Source organism: Phoca vitulina, unplaced genomic scaffold (genome assembly GCF_004348235.1).
Source record: "Phoca vitulina isolate PV1807 unplaced genomic scaffold, GSC_HSeal_1.0 scaffold44, whole genome shotgun sequence".
NCBI lineage: Eukaryota > Metazoa > Chordata > Mammalia > Carnivora > Phocidae > Phoca > Phoca vitulina.
Window position 1 is genome coordinate 4,794,991 of NW_022589747.1, and position 20,812 is coordinate 4,815,802.

Consider the following 20,812-nt stretch of genomic DNA (forward strand, 5'->3'; position numbering starts at 1 on the left):
ATACTTACGGCAGCATGTTATGTGAAGAAATCAAGACATAAGTACAGGAGGAACATGATGATCTAGAAACAGCACACACCCATGGACAAGGGCGGTAGAAATTTAGACAACCACCACCAACCACTGGGATTTGTTGAAATGAATGAACTACAGTGAGTATTTTATCCTTTTTTGTCTAGAAGTATGCTCATTTTGGTACAAAACAGCTTGAAGGATAGGCAATCTTTTATATATTTTTAAAGATTTTATTTATTAGAGAGAGAGACAGCAGGGGGAGGGGCAGAGGGAGAGAGAGAGAATCCCAAGCCGACTCCACACTGAGTGCAGAGCCCGACGTGGGGCTCGATTCCACGACGCTGAGATCATGACCTGAGCCGAAATCAAGAGTTGGTCACTTAATGGACTGAGCCACCCAGGCCCCCCGATAGGCAATATTTTAAATGGCCAAATTTAAAATAATCCTTTGGGCCCTTCTGACCATGAATGAGAATTCTTTTTTTGCAAAGTAGTTCACATTTTTGTGATATGATGCACGATTTGCATAGTACATTATGTTTACAATTTTATTTTGTTATCAGTGCTTACCAAACCCAGTGAGTAGCTGTCAGCCTGACAACCATAGAGGGTGGCAGAGACAAGGACTTCACCATCTTCCTCAGGGCCAGGCCCCAGCCTGAGCTGCCCCCTAAAAAGCCATCGGTAGCCAAACCCCAAGGGCTTGGGGCTCCTCAGCTGTTCCCCACCTTTCCCCAGTCCAAGCCTTCTTGCGGAAGTCTGGGGACCCTACACTGAGTCCGATCCCTCCGGCTTCTGCTCTCTTGCGCCCCCTTTCCTCTGCCTGCCTCAGCGACACTGCACAGAATCCCCTGATGCGGTCACTCAGTCCCATTCCACCTCTACCCGCCTCGCACCTCACATGGCCCTCTGACCACATCCTCCGATGTGGGCCTGGTTTGTTGGGGCCCTGCCTACCCAAGGGGACAGAGTGGACACATGATGGGAGCCTCCAGCCTGGGAGGGAGGGTCTGTCCAGGGTCCTTGGCTGGGCTGTTGTTCCCAAGGCTGCTGACCCACTTGGGCTCCTGCAGCTGCCTCCTCTTGTGATACAATGCAGAGGGGTCCCTGCGCGCTGGGCCCTGGGCTTCTCGCCAATGGATTTTTTGGCAAAAGTCAAAGCCAACGTCAACGTATCTGTTTTGCTGGGCAATGTAAAATTTCATGAGGGAGAGATTTAGCGATATCTGCTTTTCCTTCCTCATCCACCGCTATCTACTTGCTCCCAAAGGGTTAGCCATGGATTGTGACTATTCCTCTGTCCCTGCAAAAACCAGTCCGAAGCACTTCGTCCCTGAGCTTGGAGGTCAGCATTCTGTGGGTTTAGCAGGAGAGCCCGAGATGTGTCCCTGGAGTCGATAGCTGGCAAGAAGCGTCCGCTTCTTTGTAGCTGAAAGTAAACGCGCACAGATGTTCCTCTCCCGGGCACCTTCCGCACCCCCAACGTACACCCCAGTCTTCAGATAGGTTCTGTGTTGACAGTCTGTTTTGGCCTAAGACCAAGAAAAACGAAGAGCAAACAAACACAGCGCAGACATTCTGATAGCGGGTTGTACATGCTGAATAAACACGATCAGCAGCATTTTCTCACACTGAGTGTGGCCGCAGAGAACACAGCTTGCAGCCAACTGCTGTGTCCGGCGTGAGGGATGAAGGGCAGGGGGCGAGGGCATCAGGGTGACCGAGCCCCCCATCTGGCCCATGGCACGGCCTCGCCAGCTTCTGGTGAAAGGACACTTGGGAGCAGTCGTGTCAAATCAGCCCTCGGATAAATAAGTTTTGGTTTTTTGTTGTCATTTTATATGAGAAAGAATAAAAGAGCATGGGCTGATTCTGATCCATTCAGGCCTGTGAGGTCATTTTCCTCTCTCTCTCTTTTCTAAGAATTTATTTATTTGAGAGAGAGAGAGAAAGCAGGAGCAGGGGGAGGGGCAGAGGGAGAGAGAGAAGCAGACTCCCCGCTGAGCAGGGGGCCATCCCAGGACCCTGGGATCATGACCTGAGCCGAAGGCAGACGCTTAACCGACTGAGCCACCCAGGTGCCCCGGTCATTTCTCTTTTTGATGTAGCTAAAAGAGTTTTCTTTAAGTAATTTATCCAATAGCAGAATTAAAAAATAAAGTGTGAGGGGAAAAAAATGTCCCTTTCAGGTAGTGATTCAATTTGCTGATGACAACCAAACTGACTCATGCATTTTCAAAACAATTACTCGATAAACGAAAGGCAAGAAGCTTGGGAAAATCTAGTTGATGACAGTCGTATGTGCTCCACTTCCCAGCCCATTTAACAGCGCTCCTGTATTTACAGAGCTTCAGAGTTCTAGAATCACCGTGTCCCCTAAAAATAGAATAGGAGCCACATGTGTAATTTAAAATCTCGTTGTTAAAAAAAAAAAAAGAAAAAAAAGAAAAATAGGTGAGATTAATTTTAATTAAGTACTTTATTTAACTTCACTTTTATTACACCTTAATTAGTATACTTGATTTAACCCTATACTTAAGCCACATTATTATCATCATTATGTATCATCATGTAATTAATATGAAGAGCTCTTTTCTTCACCCCAAAGTCTGTGTCTTCTACACTCACAGCACATCTGCATTTGGGTCAGTCGCCTGGCAAGGGCTCAGCAGCCAAACATGGCCAGAGCTTCTGTATGGAGCAACACAGTTCTGTAAGATCTGGCATGCTATGTGTGTATGTATGTATGTACGTATTTTTGGAGTGGTTTTTAAATGCTCCTTTGCAAACATAGTTACAAAGTATCTGGGTTCTAGGATGTGTTAAGTGTTTCTGAGTGCTCTCCCGTCACAAAGTTCTAGGGTTCTAGAAGGTGGGAGATGCTTCTAAGCGCTGCTGGTCACAGAGTTCCTGAGGTTGTAGAGTCCTGGGACCCCCCCCCAGTCTGGCACCAGCCAGTGGAAAGGCAGGACCCCGTCTCTTCCAGCCCCTCTGCTGCCCCGCAAACCCTCAGTTCCTTGACATGACCAGAAACTCATGCCCTACAGGGCCCCACAGGTCTCACTGCTAATGTCCTCATGCTTACCACCTGCTGTCAAGTGGGGCTGAGACGGACTTGGGGACGGCAGAGGATGGGGGGTGAGGGGGGATGGCAGGCCAGACTGGGGGGCTCCCTTCTCCTGAAGCTGCACCTTCTGTCCTTTGTGGCTCTAACCCTGCTTTCAGTGGGGTCCTACCATTAACCAACACAGCCTGAAACCCACTTATCCAACCTCTCATCTATTCTGCCCGGATGTTTCCCAAAGGCACCCTGGAATTTAGAGTCCCATGATGTTGATACTCTGATAGATACATTGTCTGATTACAGCAAGACTGCCTTCGGGATTCATAGGCTTAGAAATAACACACGTTCCACTGTGATGCCCCTGCGGGTGGGTAGGAGGCAAAGTCCTCTCTGTTTTCTCCCCTTATCACACACAAATGTACATAGACACATTTAGTTTCTTTCTGAAGGCGCTATGAAGTTTAAAGAGGCGGGCGATCAGAGATAGATACAAAGCATACAAATCAACAAATCACATTTCTATTCTTTCTCAGGCAGTTGTGAATAGTAACTTCAACAGCAACTAACAACTCCAGCCATCAGTTTTTGAAGGCTGCCAACACGTCAGGCACTATTCTAAGGGGTAGAGGTCCTCCATCTCTCCACGTGCTAAGGAATTCGATACGCGGTCAGGTCAGTGGCCCAAGAGTGTAGTCGCCGCCGATGAGCAGATATGACCTCAGGCAGTCTGATTCTAGACTTTTTACTCCTCTCGTAGACTTGTTCTTTAAGTTTTAGGAATGTTGGCCCAGGCCATACACAAACGGGAAATGCATCTGGGAGGAGATGCTTAAACAAATGTAGGTCCCAGTGGAATGACTCCTGCCCTGGGCGGAGCTGCGCACGGGGCCACTCTCAGGTGTCCCCAAAATAAGGGGTGCCCATCACCTGTGCATCTGTGCTGTTCCTGTGCTCTTGGGCTGAATTCTTCCCTGAGCTTGTTCACTGGCTGCACTAAGTTTAGAGGAAAACGCTGGGAATGTGTTGTCCCAAGTTTGCGTTGAGCGCACAGACTTATTTTGCAACAGAAGATGATAATTGGATCCAACCGAACGACTTGATGGAAAACATATCATTTGCAGATCACAGAGCACAAACGGTATTCCAATTATTACCAAGCACTCACACTTGCTCTTTTTAGAAAACTGGTATTTATTCTTTAATTCAAAACCCTGGCTCGCAGGGCATTCGGGGGAGCCCAGCCAATGGGGTCACTGAAGAGGTGGTGGCTATAGCAGCCCGAGCGGAGCCTCTAAATCAACTGCCGGGGACAGAGCCGTGAACTTTGCCACTGGGCTGAATAGTTTCAGAAGGACGCCCTCAGCTGAGGCCAACCCGCCAGGAGTCCTGGAGGAAATCGCACTTGGCCTCCAATTTGTCAGCGTGGGCCCTGAGGCAACCCTAGCCAAAGCTGTTCAGATGGCTTTGATGTCTACAGGGTGCAGAGAAAGGAGAAATAGCCAAGCAAACGGGGACCTAACTCGGTAGGGCTTACAAACTTGGGTCTTCTCACTCAGGTCACGGAGGGTCTTGCGCTGTTCCCACCAGTACTCTGTGAATACCTGAGTAACAGAAGGCTGGCAAAAGGACAGGGTCCTCCGGCAAAGCAGAAAACCACAAACGCTCCCTATCTTCCTGGGGACTGGCCCCAGGGTGCAGATGCTACAAGCTGATGATGTGGGGGTCGGCTGAGAGTGTGGGGACGGCTTTGCCACCTCTCAGAATGCACCCCCAGCCAGAGGGAGGGTGCCTTCTGCTTTGCCCTAGCCTCCAGGGCCTGGCCTTCAGAGGATGGACTGGTCTCACGGCCACGGTCGTGCCCCGATCATTGCTATTGGCCACACAAGAAGAACATCCTTTATTACCCGCAGAAACTAGGTATCAGAATCACGCAGGGCAGAGCCAGGAGGGTGGATCCGGGGACCAGCAGTCGGCACTGAGAACAGGGGTGCCATCTCCTTGGAGGAGGGGTGAGGTACCCGCTTCAGGGGCACATGCGAAGTGCTGAGTGAGTGCTGGTGCCAGGCCTGTGTTTGCCCTGCCTGCCCCCCTCCCTCCACCCCGGGGGTGCAGAATGTCAGGACACCTGCTCTACCTTACTGTTTCTCTCAATCCCTGTTGAACGCAGGATGCTCCCTGAAATGGGTCTTCCGTCCAGGAGGCCGAGCTCAAGGCCACAGCTCTGTGAACAGCGGTGGGTTCTGCTCTCACACAATTTCAGCTTGATCCGGGGCTGCCAACCCCCCAGCCTGGGTTCTCATCCCACTGAACTTGACCACAGGCTGGTCTGGACCCCTGAAATTGGCCTGGCGCGCCCGAGTTCTGCAGACTGGACCTCTGGCCCAGTCCCTGTGGCTCCCCCACCCCTGGGTCTGGCCCCACCTCATCCTGCCCCCTCCAGCCTTCCCTGCCTTTTGCTGCTCGTGCATGCTCTCGGCGTGCCCACGGCTGCAGACAGGACAACAGAGCGCACTGGGACGCACCACGTGCATCCAGCGAGATGTGTTCTCTCCATACCCATGCAACACAAGTGAGTACTTGCAAGGGCTTTCGGCATGACAGTGTGGGATGATGGAATGCACAGAACAGCATTTCAAAAACTGCTTAACAGAGCCTTATCCCAAGGAACATTTGGAGGCAGAACAGAGAGGGGCTATTGAAACAGGCTGCTTTCCTGCAGAATTTGTAAGAGACTTTCATATTTCACGAAGAGGAAGCTAGAAGGAGTCCCCACACATATCTGTGAAGATATTTTTCAAGAGCTCTCTCACAGGAGAAACCTGAGCAACTACGATATTCCAAAGCTGGAAAAGAAGCAGGCAGAGGAGGAAGGGCCAGGGCGCCCCTTAATACTCAGTGGAGTGCACATCTGGGAGCGGGTCCCGCCCAGCATGCAGATGTGTTTGGTTTGGCTCTGAATGTCTGACTTGATTGCCAACATTTAAAACTTGGGAGACCTCACATAAAAATTTGGATTTCTGGCTTCTCTTAAAAGCCGGCCATGCTGGGTCTGTGATCCCTCCGGGTAAGTCTGGAAGGAGGGTGCAAGGCTGCTTTCTCGAGAGAAGGCTGAGCTTTTGGGGCTGCCCTCTGTGGCCGCTCACCTTCATTATCTGCTTGGTCCCTGTGAGCCTTTGAGTTGGCAACCCCAGCTTTCTACCTGCTTCTCCGTCACCCTGAGCTTGATGGAAAATCGCATTGGAAATAAACATGTGATACACCACACCACAGTCTCTGAGTCAGTCTAACTTGTCAGTGGAGAGCACTCCAGCAAAAGAAACGTCTCAGGTGTTCCCAGACTCAATACAGATGTCGGGGGCGTTGACCTATGTACAATGGCAAGCATTTCTCTGACTCCAGCAGGATGTCCAAGAATTCAACTCATTTCTGACCCTACGGACCCAGAGACACCATCCGACCCATAGGTCGGAGGGCTCAGTCCCACCTGGCTGCTCCCCACCCCCACCCTTGAGACCCCAGCCTCCTGTTTCTGACCACCGACCACTACAGAACAGAGGATCCAACACCTTCCTCCTTAGGTTCAATTAATTTGCCAGGATGACTCACAGAACTCAGAGAAAGGCTTGGGTTGACCAGGTTCTTAAAGGACATCAGAAGGGATATGAATCAATAGCCAGAAAAAGAGGTGCATAAGGAGAGGTGCGGGCAGGGTCTCCATGCTTCTCCAGCCAGAAGACACTCTCCCCAACCTGCTCGTGCTCACCAACCCAGAAGCTCTCCAATGCAGTCCTTTGGGGGTTTTATGGAGGCTTCATAGCATCATCATGATTGAGGAAGTCCCTGGCCATTGGCTTTTTACCTCCAGCACTTCTTCCCTCCCAGGATGGTCAGGGAGTGGAGCTGAAAGTTCTCCCTTTTAGTCACTTGGTTGGCTCCCTTGGCAACCAGCCCCCACCCAAGGGTGCTTTCCAAAAGGCATCTCATTAACATAACAAAAGACCTTTATCACTCTCAACACTCAGGAAATTCCAAGGTTTTTGGGAGCTGTGAGCCAGAAACTGTGGATGAAGACCAATATTTATGAGACATATGTTTTGGTCATTTGGATGACCAAATAGATATTTCTTATGAATCACAATATTGCACTAACTACAGTCATTCCATGAAAAGTCCTAGGCAGAGGGGGATCCCAACTCTGTGACAGATAGTGGGACAGCACAGACAGGGCTGGGGGGCTCAGAGGCTATCTTCATCCTCGTTAGACTGCTGGGCTGTTGGAAGCCCAGAGAATTCTGGGTGCCCCATTTCCTAAACTAACAGTAGTAACTTTGACAATGTATCCTATTTGATACACAGGCAATGTGTACTGAGCCACGCACACTGGGCTTTTATAGGCTTACCACACCTCTGAGAGGTAGGGGGCATCATCTGTGCATGCATAAGCAAATGCACAAGGCTCTGCAAAGTCATGAGGACTCTCAAAGACTAGGCTACTACTTAGTGCTGGGGGACCCACTGTGGGTCGGTCAGAGCCCCCTCACTCCCCGCCTTGCTACTCTCAAATTCCATGGCACCCCAGAGATTAGGGCAGAAAAACATGCCCTACTCCCTGCTGGGATAAAGCAGCAAATTCCAAAGACTCCATGATTATCCTGGCTGTGGCCACAGGCAACATTAACTCTCATATTTGGATAGAAGTCAGCAAGATTTTACATCAGGGGTCAATGCCAGCAAAGCAAACGATGACTAACATGAGCATCCTGAGGGGCCAGAATTAAAAATGTCTGATTAGCTTCAGATGTAGAGCTCGGGGTGTGGAATCTCCACGCAAACTCACAGAACAGACCTGGGGATTACTGTAGAAAGTGATTTTTTTTTTTAATGTTTAATGGATGAAGAAGGAAATACCATAATTTTTCTCGGCTCTCATAGATGCAAACAGCACAGGCTAACACACCTTGTGTGTGTGTGTGCGGTGGGGGGGGAGCAACTGCTACTTTTTAATTTCCTGTCAAATGAAAATACAAACTTGGTCTTGAAATGGCCTGTAAGATTGATGAGCTATACGTTAAAATTATTAGAGTGTAATTAACAAATGGGTAAATGCTCATGATAAATCCTTAGGTAAAAATAAATCAAAATAAATTATTACTGACACTACAATTACTTAACCAGGTAAAGATTTGTGTGTTCATATGGACAAAGTAGGAACAAAACACGAAAAACACAAAGGCATTCATTTGTTTTGGTGATAGACTCGCGAATTTGTTGGGATCATTCTACTTTTTGTTACTATTTCATTAACACTGTGTGCGTGACTTGTTCTTAAAATTATTTAAAGGGTGAAGAAAAAAATTGATGGGCCGCAGAGAATTAACCTTCTTCTTAGAAGAACGAAGAAAGGGACAACGGCAGTGTGCTGGGACGTGTCAGACAGGTAAGCCAGGGCTATGGAACAGAGCGCCGGGGGCACGTACGTAATCCAAAGTGGAGCTAGGAGTCAGTGGGAAAAAATAGATTTCCTTCTTCACATCACACCCGAAAATAAACCCAGGTAGTTGAGAAGCCCAAATGTGAGAAAGCAACACTAAACTTGTATAAGAAATTCAGATAATCTTTAGTCCTTCAGGGTAGGAGAAGGGTCTCTTAAATATGCAAAGACCATACACATTCAGGAGAAAAGGGACACGTTTAAGAATATTAAAATTAAAAAGCAATTTTTATGCAACAAGAGAAAACAAAGCTACATTCAAGGCATAGTCTTAAAGACTGTGTGTAGTAAAGAACTGATTTACAGATTAAGAAGAAATTAATGAATTTTTTTTTTTTAAAGATTTATTTATTTGTCAGAGAGAGGAGAGAGAGCATGAACAGCGGGGGCAGCAGGCAGAGGGAGAAGCAGGCTCCCGGTTGAGCAAGGAGCCCAATGTGGGGCTCGACCCCAGGACCCTGGGATCATGACCTGAGCCGAAGGCAGACGCTTAACTGACTGAGCCACCCAGGCATCCCGAAATTAATGAATTTTTTTAAAAAAAGTAAGATCCAGTTTTTTGTTGTTGTTCTTGTTTGTTTGTTTTTTAAGGTCTGTGGGGGTGCCTGGGTGGCTCATTCTGTTAAGCGTCCGATTCTTGATTTTGGCGCAGGTCATGATCTCAGGGTCGTAGGATCAAGCCCTGAGTCAGACTCCATGCTGGGTGTGGGGCCTGCTTAAGATTGTCTCTCTGCCTCTCCCTCTGTCCCTCTCCCCACTCTTGCACGCTCTCTCTCTTTTCTCTCTCTCAAAATAAAAAATTAAAAAAAAATTTTTTTAAAGGGCAGTCTCTAGAAAGGCAAGTCATGCGAGAAGAAAATCGAAGTGTTAATACACATAGGCCAAGATGCTCATTCTTACTAATCAGAAGACTAAATTAAAAAGCACGTGAAGTGCAATTGGACACCTGCACGCGTGGAAAAGTAGAGGTGTTCTGATGGCAGGTGCTAGTGCAAGTGCGGATGGCGGGCCGTTAGAGACCACTGGAGGGCCTGCAGACCAGACGAGCATTTTGGAGAGCAATTTGCCAAGAGTCCATAGTTGAGGATGAATTTCTCTGAATGTCTAATAATTTCTCCTCTAGAAAGTCCAACTTCCTCATTGTTTCCAGTGGTGTGGAAAACCAGAATGACCTAAGTGCCCATTAATTAAAAAGCAGAAAAATAAATGAACTCACAAGACACGTATCATCATGGATCGATCTTAAAAACACGATGTTGAGTGAGAAAGGACACTGAGCGTATGGTACCGTTTACATAAAAGAAAAAACAAACAAGCCAATCTTTAGGTATTACTTATAAACACCTACATGTCTACAAAGAGCCTGAAGACATGGTTGTGGATAGTGAACCCCCACATCCGGAAGTGGCAACTTTGGAGGGCACCTGCTGGTTGGGTCACCGTGAACAGAAGACCTTCCTCCCAAGGCTAGGATGGAGCCTCCCTCTCCAGCTGTCCCGACTCACCTTGGATGCCAGTTCCCAGAGCCGTTCCTCTCCCAGGTGGGGCTCTTGTGGGGACCCAGTTCTGGGGTTCCAGCCAGGTCCTGGTCACTGCCGTCTTCCTGGTCTGTGGCCCACTTATCTTTGGATTTCATGCTGTCGTGTTGGGAATCCAGGGAGATGATGTCTGAGGGGGAGCTCACCACTCCAGAGTCTTCAGTTGTGTCTTCTGATGCGAAACAGCTGCTGACAGACACGGTCTCCTCGGCCTCACACAGCACCGGCGGGACCTTGTCCATGCCGCAGGGACTGCTGGGGCCCAGGGGCAGGCTCACTGGACAAGACACGGCAAGGACAGGTCAGCCAGCATGTTTCTACACCAGCCTGCCTGACTCACCTGGAAGCTGGGATTCAGGGCGCCAGGAATCAAGCAAGACCCGTTCCAACGCAATGGCTCCCTCCAGAAATATTTTAACTCGGAGGGAGCTGTAGGCATATATGTGATCGAGAGCAAAACTTTCCCTCAAAAATCACATTACAAATCAGCCTTTTGGATTTTTATCCTGTATCTGACTATGGGCAAGCACATTTAAAAATTCATACGAATGACGTGGTGAATGCAATTCTTTCCAGCCTGAGCCTTGGTTTCATTGAAGTTGTTTTAAAATGAGTTCTTTAAAAAAAATAATCATTTCCAAATATAAACAGACTTAGAAATAGCTAATACTGTTCGGGAACTTCTGACAAATGTTTGATACGAACATCTGAAATCTGACCTAAAGTATTAATGGTACGCTTTGTTGGCATCTGGCTCCCCCTTCATTTTTATTTTATTTATTTTTCCCCCCTTCATTTTTACATGCGAGACAGGGAGATCTGGTCCAAAGAAGAGGTGATCTTGGAGGCTCACCTCCAAGAAAAATGAAAAAGAACCAGAACAAAAGTGTGTTTGGTGGAGGTCCTCTGGCCCCCTGAGCTCTTAAGTGAGCTTTACTGCAGCTGAAAGAATGAGATGCAGAGATTTGCACGGATCAGAGCCAGAGTTCCATCATACTTTAAATATGAATGATGGGGGAACACTGTAGCCATTTGGCACACCTACCAAGCAAGCTCTTCAGGGATAGATACATTAAGCATGTAAGCAGAGTGAGCTTCCAGTTTCTCTGAGGTCACGGAACGCTCCATGCCCGGGAGAAGGACAGGAGTACGCAACTCTGGACCGGCTGCGCAGCAGGGCTGTCTTCTTTTAATTTAATGTAGAAACAGATTTTAAACTTCAGTATCTCAGCCCTGGTGAGCCAGGAAGGAAGGACTATGTTGTGTTAGAGTTTCAGTGTATTTTGCTTATTTATTTAGTATTTAAAAAAAAATTTTTTTTTTTATTTTGTATTTTGTTTCAGAACCATTCCTCCAACACATAGCTGCTGGATGCCTGACATGAATACCGGCCATCGGCGTCCCCGGTGCTCACTTCATATAATCAAGCCCCGAGAGTCAAGTGCCAGCATCCCTGTCCTCAACCTCAGCCACGGCTTCGTCGGGACAGCAGGCTGGCAACATAGAATTAACGAGCCCAAAAGAGCGCCAAGGAGACCATTCCTTCAGGGGTTGGCTTATTTGAGATCCCGAACAATAAAAGAAACAAAAGAACAAAAATTAAAACAAACCAAACAAAACAGACATTTCCCAACCGAGCTCAAAAGTAAAGAGCGGGAGACAAAGGAGGAATTGTTTAGAGAAGCAGCAGAAGTGCACAAGGCAATGTGTCCGAATGCAGTGAACGCTTTTAACAATGCCCGCCTTCCTGCGGCGTTCTTCCAGGCCTCTGCGGCCAGGCTCTTCATGAGAGGGTAGATGTGGAGAAGAAACGCTGCCTTCGGACCAGTCCAGCCAGACCTTTGCTGCGGGGGGTTTGCTGATGAGCTGTCGCACCTCGCGCGGCTCCCAGCCGCGCTGCCCACACGGCCGGGGACTCCACCCCACCGTGTCAGTCCGGGGACCCCCTCAGTGGGGCTCCACCGCCCAGCCATCAACGGCAGCCCAGATGGCCAAGCCAGACCCTTGTTGCCTGCCTTCCCTTTGGTCACTGTCGCTGAACAAGTAGGTCAATTAAATTCACACTTTCTCTTCTATGTGGTATAGGACACGGTGAATGAGCATAAAGGTTTCAGGTCACAGAGACCTGCGTTCGAATCCCAGCAGAGCAGCTGAATGGTGGCCAGGCAGGGGTCTGGATCCCTTGGTCTCAGTTTTGTCTGGGAGGTGGGCTCATGGGCCACCGTAGGACTGTGGGGAGGGCTCAATGTGATGTCCGAGGTGCAATGGCCCTGGTGTGTCTCCACCGCTGGGGTGGGGTGGGGTGCGTGTGCCAAGATGGGAAGGGCCCTGTGATCGCACCTGGGACACAGATTTCCGGTCCAAGAGTCTCGGCAATTTGGGGACACATGGTTTATGAGGGGACAGACACACACACAGAGACCGACGGTGCCATATGCCAAAACCAACTCTAGGTGCCTTTGCACAGGTCGAGTGGGTCTGGCTGGTCAGAGGGAGGGGTCAACACTCAGCAGGTACCAAATAGGGGCTCCATCCAGCTGTGGCCCCCTTCTTCCCACCCCAGCAGTCACCTCTCGAGTGTGAAGTAACCCCACGGGGTCTGCTCCCTGAAGCCGACCTCTCAACGGGTCCCGCCTGTGGCTCGGACGTTCTCCTGACACAAGCCCTGGAAACTCAGAATTCATCCCTGGTGGATGGGGGGCTCCAGGCCCACCCCACCCCCTTTCTCTCCAGTTATGAGATCCAGAATGCTCGTCTGGGCTTCCTTTATATCCTTCAGAAGTTTTGAGGAAAAAAAAAGTTGAAAGTCACTGTTCTAAATTAAGCCAACTGCAAACCTAAATTGACAATGTGTGAGAAATCTATATTGAGCCTTTACGTGTGAAACCGTTTTCACAATATACAGTAAAGACTGCAGTTACCGGAGCTCCCCTCTTGCCCAGGCAAGCCCTCCACTTCTCATGGATTGCCTTCCAGGGCCTGGGTAACTGCATCCTTGAACCCACTGGACAGGTGTTCAGTGAGGGGCCCCCCAACATGTACCATGTGGGGGGCCAGGGAGCTCGTGCTGGGCAGGAGCGGGTAAGGGTGCCCTGCTCTCAAGAGGGTGGTCATACAGGCATCGGGAGGACGGGTGCATAAATGCTCGAGGAGAAGGAACGGGAGCAATGCCCCATGCAGCGGGTGGTGGGGACGTGTGGGTGAGGACGGGAGGACAGAACGACAGCAGTGATGTGGGCACCTAGCCCAGGGGATAGGCCAAGGAGAGAGCAGCACGTGCAAGGGCTCAGACTCATGTGAGCGACTTCCTGCCACACTTCTGGGGTAGCTGTCAAAGATGGCACCGATTTGGAGATGGGAAGGAACATTCCTGGGAGGCTCCAACCTGGCTCAGTGCGGTTTTCATGTCTGTCTGCAGTCAGCTCTGTCAGTCTGAGAATCTCTGCTTGGAATCAGATACCCCCACCTCACTCACCCTGCCCCGACTTCATGTCTTTCCTCCGTTGGGCTGGTTCCTGCTATTAACCCTGTGAGCTGTAACATGTTTTGACAATTTCTGAATAAGATGATGGATGGTGCAGGAGACTTGTTTTTTCTTTATCGATAAACAGAAGCCCCAAACATAAAAGCTTGGGGCTGCTTTGGCTGTCATGAGATTGGGGCCCTCGAGATCCTTCTGTGCGCCCCTCATCTCCCTCACTTAGCCCCTGGTTCCGTGAAGCCAGTGCTTCAGGGACCCCAGCCTGAAATCCAGGGGCAGCTGGATTAAGGCTGGATTAAGAGCCCGAATCCTACATTGAGGTCCAAGTTCTCTTGGAACAGCCTTTCCTCTTTCTGTAAAATAAGGGGGTTCTGATGAGCTCTAAAATCCATTCTGGACACAGAATACTATCATTCTCTGAAATCCCAAATCAGAATGTAAGATGCAAACATTCTTCGAACAACTGACAGGTGACTGACTAGGAATTATAAAGGAATACAACAATGTCGACATCCCTTTGGCTATCTTCTGTTGGCCCTAAAAGTGTAGCTCATGATTTTTGAGTTAATTAATTCGCTGGCAAGTTTGCTCTTCTCTTAAGGCGTGAACAACCTTTTGGAGCTAAAAAGTTACCATGGCAGGATTTTGGCAAATGCGAAGAACACACTTAATTTGTCGTTAGCAAGAAGCCTAATACAAATTCTCTTCCAAATTAATAGCCATAGAACCCGAATAAGGAATACTAACCATTTCATTGTCCTCCACCTAAATTTTATAATCCTATGGCTCAAATGCCATTCGATCTAAATGAGAGCTTCAGGAAATTTCTCTAGCTCAGACGTAAGGAAGAAAATGCTAACTTAAGGCTCTCAATTCCTCAAGGTGAACACTATCGTGTTCTGTTCAATACTAGTTTCATTGAATTTTTCTGTTACAAAGTCACCAAAGAAAATTTTAAACACTAAATATAAGGATCTCCCAAGGACTTTTGTAACAGATTCATTTTTGAGTGATTTTATTAAAGGCAAATGAAAGATCATGTATCCTATGATTTTGCTCACTTGCTGGTCATTACCAAGGGAGACTTCCCAAGGGTCATTTCCACCACATTGATATGGACCAGAGAAAATGTCTCACAGAAAGGATTCTTCCCCATCTCATATTGATGTCTATGGTTTCTGCACACCATCCATAGCCAATAAGTGATGCTCATCCTTCATCTCCATCTACTGTGACTTAGTTCCCTATGTTCTAGGTACTGGGAATAAAGGGAAAAATAAGGGAGCTACTGGCAAAGTGCCCCTGAACCAGTGGTGCAAGCTGATTTTGTCACACACAACCCCCAATAATTTTGAACCACTATGTACTCCTAACATTTTTAATTGACACCTGAAAATTTCCATCATGAGTTCAATGGGTTGCAACAGATGTAATTTCTACTGCATTGTAAATATTAATACTTTCAAAAATGCTTCTTTTTTTTTTGAGAGTGAGAGAGAGCATGAGTGGGGTGGGCGGAGGGGCAGAGGGAGAAGGAGAGAGAATCTCAATCCGACTCCAAGCTCAGCTCAGTATATAAATTAAAATTTAATTTTTATTTTCTCTCACCAGAACATGGCAGTGTAAAATTCTTTCTCGACACGGAGTGGTTATGACTGTGATAATTAACAGAAAGCAGTCAATACAAATGGCATATATGTTTTAGAAATTTTGACACTTGTTAAACAAAAAGGTAAAATTTCATTGAAAGGGCATCTCATAGTGAGCTAGATGAGGCTTTTTTTCAATTAATTCCTTTAAAATGACTGGATTATTTATCACGAGCATGAGGCGGGGTTTGGCATAAATGGCAGCTCACATTTTTCATTCTTATTGATATTAAGCACCAGGAAGCCTTCTTCACATGAGTAAGTAGACGGCAATTAAGCCTTTAAACTCTTTGTCCGGTATAAATCACTTAATTGATCTGTCACAAAATTTATGCTTAATGAGCTGTGATCCAATGACTCGATTAGAGTCTTTGTCAGTTTGGTTGGAAAGAAGGCTTGGAAATCACCTGATGCTCAAAAGGATCAGCTGCCAAGTCCTTTGATTTCTTACCTGATCAACCCTCTACCAAGAATTCCATTTGTCCTTTTGTCAGGCACCAAGAATAGGTCTGCCCATCTCAGGGAACCACGCCCAAGTGGGATTCCTGATGGCTGAGTGCTACCCCTGTATTTTGTGAGGGAGGAGAAGGGCATTCCTACAAGGGGCGGGGCGATGCTGGCACTGAGACTGCCCCCGGGTGAGCTCCCAGGCACCTCACTTGGAAGAACAAATACAAAAACAGAGGCATAACCTCTGGGAATGGACTCCCTTGGAAAGTCTCGGTGTTCTCCCAGGGAAATGCCTCCCTCAGGTTAAAACCACCCACACAGCAGCGCCCGGGTGGCTCAGTCGGTTAGGTGTCTGCCTTCGGCTCAGGTCATGATCCCAGGGTCGTGGGATGGAGCCCTGTATCGGGCCCCCTGCTCAGCGGGGAGCCTACTTCTCCCTCTCCCTCTGCCTGCCGCTCCCCCTGCTTGTGCTCTCTCTCTCTCTCTCATGCTCTCTCTCTAAGTAAAGAAATAAAATCTTAAAAAAAAACCCCACTGACACACACAAGTCAGTTTAAGAGCTGGGGTGGGGAGCACATGGAGAATGCTCCAGGAAGACAGAAGTGGTGTTGTTCCTTCCAACTAGAGAGGACGTGAAAGTGACCACTGAACAGGATCTTGAAACAAGCATGGTGTGGGCAGGTGGAGGACAGGAGGATCAAAGAATGGGCGGAAGCATGGAAACATGAGACCGAATGGGAAGTGTCGGGTTCTGTCGAAAGTGGTTGCCCTCTCTGGTGTCTCATGGGCTGCCTGGTACCGTGTCCATGTGGGGGCACACGTGTGCAAATGCTCAGGGGGAAGAGAGTGAAGAGATTGGTGTAGAGACCCTCTGGCACCACATTATATGGATTTTGCCTTGACTGGTGGCCCTCATCCTGCCTACCTTCTTTTCCTCTAGTTAATTCTTTAGGTAGTTTGCCCAAAAGTTTAGGTATTCATTCCTCTTCAAAATGACAGCTTCTTTATTTGGATGGGCACTAGGTAACATTTAACTAACATTAGCGTTCTGGTCCAAAAGCTGCACAGACCTGAGCCTCTCAAAGATATCGCATGATGTGGATAACAGTGCACTATAAAGCATTATTACACACACACACACACACACACACACACACATACATACACATACACACACACATACACACACACACATACATACATACACACACATACATACACACACATACACACACACACACACACTTCTTCAAGAAGGCAGGATAATGAAGACTTTGAAAGCACTATGGATCTAAAATAGATCTGGATTCTCTTAAGAGTCAAGTAATATATTCTTGGTATCAGTCAACCTATTATTTCACTAGAGTCTAATCCTAGAATCCTGATGTGCCCAGAGAAATGGGCAGAGAAAATTTCAATTTCCACCACTGTAAGGTAGGGCTGTGATGCAATCACTGTTCTGTTAGGACATATATAGGCAACAGATGCTGCTTTTGTCTGTCCCCCAACGTCCCCCTCCCTGTTAGTACTAAGTGAATTCCTCCCTTCTGTGGCTAACCTATTTCTCAACATCTGGGAATATCTAACAACCGCCCCCACCTACCCCTGGCCACAGAGGGTGGGCATGAGATGAACCAAAATCTGGCCAATTTAAACTGTGCACACAATAGTAGAGCCAAAGAATGTCCTAAGCCAGACAAATCAAGGCCTGTCTCTGGACCTTCCCACCAGAGCTCCTGGGGAAGGTGGTCTCACTGGGCTGGAGTCAATGGAATGGGGGAGTCTTGGATAAATGGCAGTCACTTGGACTAGCACATGGAGAGAGCTTATCCACAGATGGGGGAAAAACACAGTCCTATGACAGTAATTGGGTACCTGGACTCAGCCATGACCATAATGAGGATTCATCTCTTGGAATTCCCAGTTATGTGAGCCAGAAAACTCCCACAAAAACCCATTTTTCTTAACTAGTTCAAGACATGTTTCTGTCTCTTGGAACTAAAGAGTTCTGTCTAATCAATGTGTAAATTGCCCTGATATTTTCATATATATACCTACAATATTTATTAAATATAAATACCATAATGTCAAATATATTTACTATAAATATTAGATACATTAATGTATTTATTAATATAGTAACTAGGGGCACCTGGGTGGCTCAGTCGGTTGAATGTCTGCCTTTGGCTCAGGTCATGATCACAGGGTCCTGGGATCGAGCCCCGCATCGGGCTCCCTGCTCAGCGGGAAGCCTGCTTCTCTCTCCCACTCCCCCTGCTTGCTCTCTCTCTCTCTCTCAATTAAATAAATAAAATCTTAAAAAAAAAATAGTAACTAGACATATAACATATATAAATAATATAAATATATAATATGCAAATTAATTATAACATAATTATAAGTATAGTATGTAAATATAAAATATAAATTAAAAATATATGTCTATTTTGCATTACGGGGCTTCCATTATAGGAACTTTTATGAAATGAGACAGTTGCATATCACATGGTTCTCTTTTCTAGATTTATTTTCCATTATTTGGATTACATGTTTCAGTAGTTGTATTTCCAGGACAATCTAATTTGGATCCAGTTTACTCTCTAAGCCTTCTTGTGTCTGAAGATAGTCTTCATTTAATCCACATCCTTGACAATCAGTATGGCTAAATCCAAGCAAGATTCAGGTCACAATCTTTCTTCAAGACTGTATTCTCAGTCCCTTCTTTTCTGGCATCCTGCCTCACAGATGAGAACCTGTATGCTACCACGGTTCTTTTGAACTATCTATATAACCTTCTCTCTCAAAGCTGGTAAGGGTTTCCTCTTTATCTATGAATATCAAAAATTTCACCAAAATGTGTCTGTATTTAATTTCCAAGAACTTTTGGATGTTCTTTTATTCATTTATTTATTCACTTGCTCTTGTTTTATGTATGTGATAATTTATTACAATTCTCTGAAGCAATGACAAAAAATATTTAAAGTTCTATTCTGTTTCCTAAATTAACTCTACTTCCTTTGGGGTTGGTTCCTCTGATCAGTTTGTTGCCCCTCTTTCACGCATTAAGAAAAAAAAAACTGCTTAGTGGTTCTTGACTGCTTATTTTTTTAAAGATTTTATTTATTTATTTTAGAGAGACAGAGAAAGAGAGATGCACATGCCAGTGGGGGGAGGAGCAGAGGGGGAGGGAGAGGGAAAGAATCTCAAGCGGACTCCACACTGAGTGCAGAGCCTGACATGAGGCTTGATCTCATGACCATGAGATCACGATCTGAGCTGAAACCGAAAGTTGGACACTTCACGGACTGAGCCATCCAGGTGCCCCTCTTTTTTTTTTTTAAAAAGATTCTGTTTATTTATTTGACAGAGAGAGAGAGACAGCGAGAGAGGGAACACAAGCAGGGGGAGTGGGAGAGGGAGAAGCAGGCTTCCTGCCGAGCCGGGAGCCCGATGTGGGACTCGATCCCGGGACTCCAGGATCATGATCTGAGCCGAAGGCAGTCACTTAACCAACTGAGCCACCCAGGCGCCCCCCAGGTGCCCCTCTTGACTGCTTTCATGTGTTTACATGAGGGTGTCAGTAACAGTAGGAAGTGGATTTCTTTCACACATATGAACATCACTGTTTCCTTAGCATACAGTAGAAATCCCTATGGCACTTGGGCTAGGCAGAGAGGGAAGTCACCTTCTGGGGAGGACTCCCCTGGGATGAGGTGCACAGTTTCTGTCAGCAGCTATAATGGTTGACTGTCCTTCAGCTAAGTTCAGCCATCTTAAAACTGAAGTTTCATTCTGTTCTCATGTGCCTGCTTTAGCAAATAGTGACACAGGATTCCTCCTTTACCCTGATATCTGGCTTTAAGGGTTGCCTAAAATATTAGACCATTGGCTACTTACTACCAGATAGTATAGTCCAACATTGACATCTGAAAGTCCTACAATGGTGGCTGGGTGTTGACACTGTGCACTGTCCAGATGGGTATTTACCTACCTGCAGTTTAATCCAATGCCCTCTGCAGTGTGGATATCATTATTCCTACTTTGCAAATTATAAAAGGAGCCCCAGCCAACAAATTATTTCATCTATCCCTGAGGGTACATGTTGCAGAAACTTACTCTGCCAGGCCCATTAAAGGGGCAAGTCCATTCAAAATCACACAAAATCACCTGTTAGGCAAGAGCCAAATTAAGGTTCTTTCACCAAGAAATGGATTTTAGGGAGAATCCCTACATGTAAACTTTTCTAAGTGAAAAGAATTTCTTCCATATTCTATGGAACAAATCTTGATTCCATTTGTCCAGGGATTTCAGTATATTCTAAACTACCTTTTAGAAAAAAGCTCAGTCCTTTCTTACATATACTTTTCTGGGGCTTCATCTCTGAAGGAAGTGTGTACTTCATGCTGGCAAGAACAAAGCTGATGCTTTAGTTTTCGTCATCAAAACAGAAACCCTGTCTCCAGGTAGTCTAGAATATTAAAGCACATGAATTGTATTTAATCAACACCTCAGAAAATTTGACGTTCAGGGACTTTCCAAGGTTGCGAAGGGACTCGATTTTGAATTGACTATGAGTCAGGTCTGGCATGAAGCAAAGGTGAGTCATCTGCCATTCCAGATAGGCAATCTAAGAAAAGTACTGCCCGTTTCCTCCACTAGTTGCTTCCACGATCTATCCCTTATCACCTAGAGAACAAAATGTGTGGTCTACTTTTGCTTAGCTTTCTGAAACATCCTGTTTAGCCATTGCTACTGATCTAAGGTTGGCATCAAAGTGACCGAATGAGGAACATTTCTGCAGTCTTATATAGAGCTGTTGTTACCATCCATTATATACTCAGTTTTTCATAAAAGTAACCATTTTAATTTGTCAGAAAATTAGATCTTCCTTTTTCCCTGTTTTGATTAAATGAATCTGTCATTTGACCAAGGGTTCTCCCTCATCTTCCTGTCCTCAGGCCCCCATCCTTTGGTTATACCAAAATGTGGCGATCACTGAGTACAGACAAAACTGTCACTACAATAAAACATCTCAGTAGGTGTTTTTAAGAAAAACTAAACAGAAAAAAGAAAACTCTTTTCTTTCTTTCTTTCTTTCTTTCTTTCTTTCTTTCTTTCTTTCTT

General features: G+C 46.6%; 1 protein-coding gene across 3 annotated transcripts in view; it reads right to left on the bottom strand.

Moving 5' to 3' along the window:
• Positions 1-20,812, bottom strand: part of COBL (cordon-bleu WH2 repeat protein) — a 278,487-nt gene that overhangs the window by 26,892 nt on the left and 230,783 nt on the right. For all 3 annotated transcript variants that reach the window (XM_032430638.1, XM_032430635.1, XM_032430636.1), the window contains one exon: positions 10,076-10,385. In XM_032430638.1, coding sequence (XP_032286529.1) covers positions 10,076-10,385 — 310 coding nt within the window. The remainder of the gene's footprint in view (positions 1-10,075; positions 10,386-20,812) is intronic.